The sequence below is a fragment of the Egretta garzetta genome, unplaced genomic scaffold, assembly GCF_000687185.1.
Source record: "Egretta garzetta isolate BGI_Z169 unplaced genomic scaffold, ASM68718v1 scaffold1461, whole genome shotgun sequence".
Classification (NCBI taxonomy): Eukaryota; Metazoa; Chordata; class Aves; order Pelecaniformes; family Ardeidae; genus Egretta; species Egretta garzetta.
In genome coordinates, this window is record NW_009258521.1 from 7679 (window position 1) to 8838 (window position 1160).

The 1160-nt window shown below is 65.3% G+C and overlaps 1 protein-coding gene across 1 annotated transcript in view; it reads right to left on the bottom strand.

Annotated features, from left to right (window-relative positions):
- Nucleotides 1-1160, bottom strand: part of LOC104132692 (cadherin EGF LAG seven-pass G-type receptor 2-like) — a gene marked incomplete at its 3' end in the record, with an annotated part of 21538 nt that overhangs the window by 3290 nt on the left and 17088 nt on the right. Inside the window, 1 exon segment of the mRNA XM_035901690.1 lies at nt 593-787. Coding sequence (XP_035757583.1) covers nt 593-787 — 195 coding nt within the window.

The window sequence follows — 1160 nt, forward strand, 5'->3', positions numbered from 1 at the left end:
CCCCAGCCCCTTCCCAGCCGTGCCGCTGCGGTGGCACCACCCTCGTACCCCGACCCAGCAGTGCCACCATGCTATCACCACCCCCATCCCAGCGATGCCACCACTGTGTCACCCCCTCTCAGTCCCATCCAAGCAATGCCACCACCGTGTCACCCCCCTGCCCTGTCCCAGCAGTGGCACTGTGCTGTCAACACCCCCATCCTGGCAGTGCCACCATGGTGTCACAACCCCTTCCCCGAGCCCTGCCCCAGCGGTGCCACCATGGTGTCATCCCCCCATCCCTGTCCCAGCAGTGTCACCACAGTGTCATCCCCCCCACCTTGGTGGTGCCACCACAGCATCATCCCCGTGACCCCATCCCTGCAGTGTCACCACGGTGCCACCCTGCTCCAGCTCCATCCCACCACAGTGTCACCTCCCTGTCCCATCCCAGCAGTGCCACCATGGTGTCACCCCACCCCCCAGCCCTGTCCCAGCAGTGTCACCAGTGTCCCCCTGCCCATCTCAGTGGTGCCACCATGGCATCATCCCCCTGACCCCATCCCTGCAGTGCCACCGCGGTGCCTCCCCACCCCTGTCCCCTCCCCCCCACCTACCGATGGATCCCTTGGGACACGGTGCAGCGGCGGGCAACCCAAAGCGCGTCCGGGGCCACCAAATGCTGGCCTCGATGGCACGGGGACAACTGTCGTAGTTGACTGTGGGGCAAAACGGGGTGTCACACCGGGGTGACAGCAGGGTGAGAGTGGTGGCACCCAGGGTGACAGCAGGGTGAGAGCGGTGGCACCTGGTCACCAGCACCCAGAGTGACAGCAAGGTGAGAACGGTGGCACCCAGGGTGACAGCAGGGTGAGAGCAGTAGCACCCGGTCACCAGCACCCAGAGTGACAGCAGGGTAAGAGTGGTGACACCCAGGGTGACAGCAGGGTGAGAGCGGTGGCACCCGGTCACCAGCACCCAGGGTGACAGCAGGGTGAGAACGGTGGCACCTGGTCACTGGCACCCAGGGTGACAGCAGGGTGAGAGTGGTGGCACCCGGTCACCACCACCCAGGGTGACAGCAGGGTGAGAGCAGTAGCACCCGGTCACCAGCACCCAGAGTGACAGCAGGGTAAGAGTGGTGACACCCAGGGTGACAGAAGGGTGAGAGCAGTGACAAC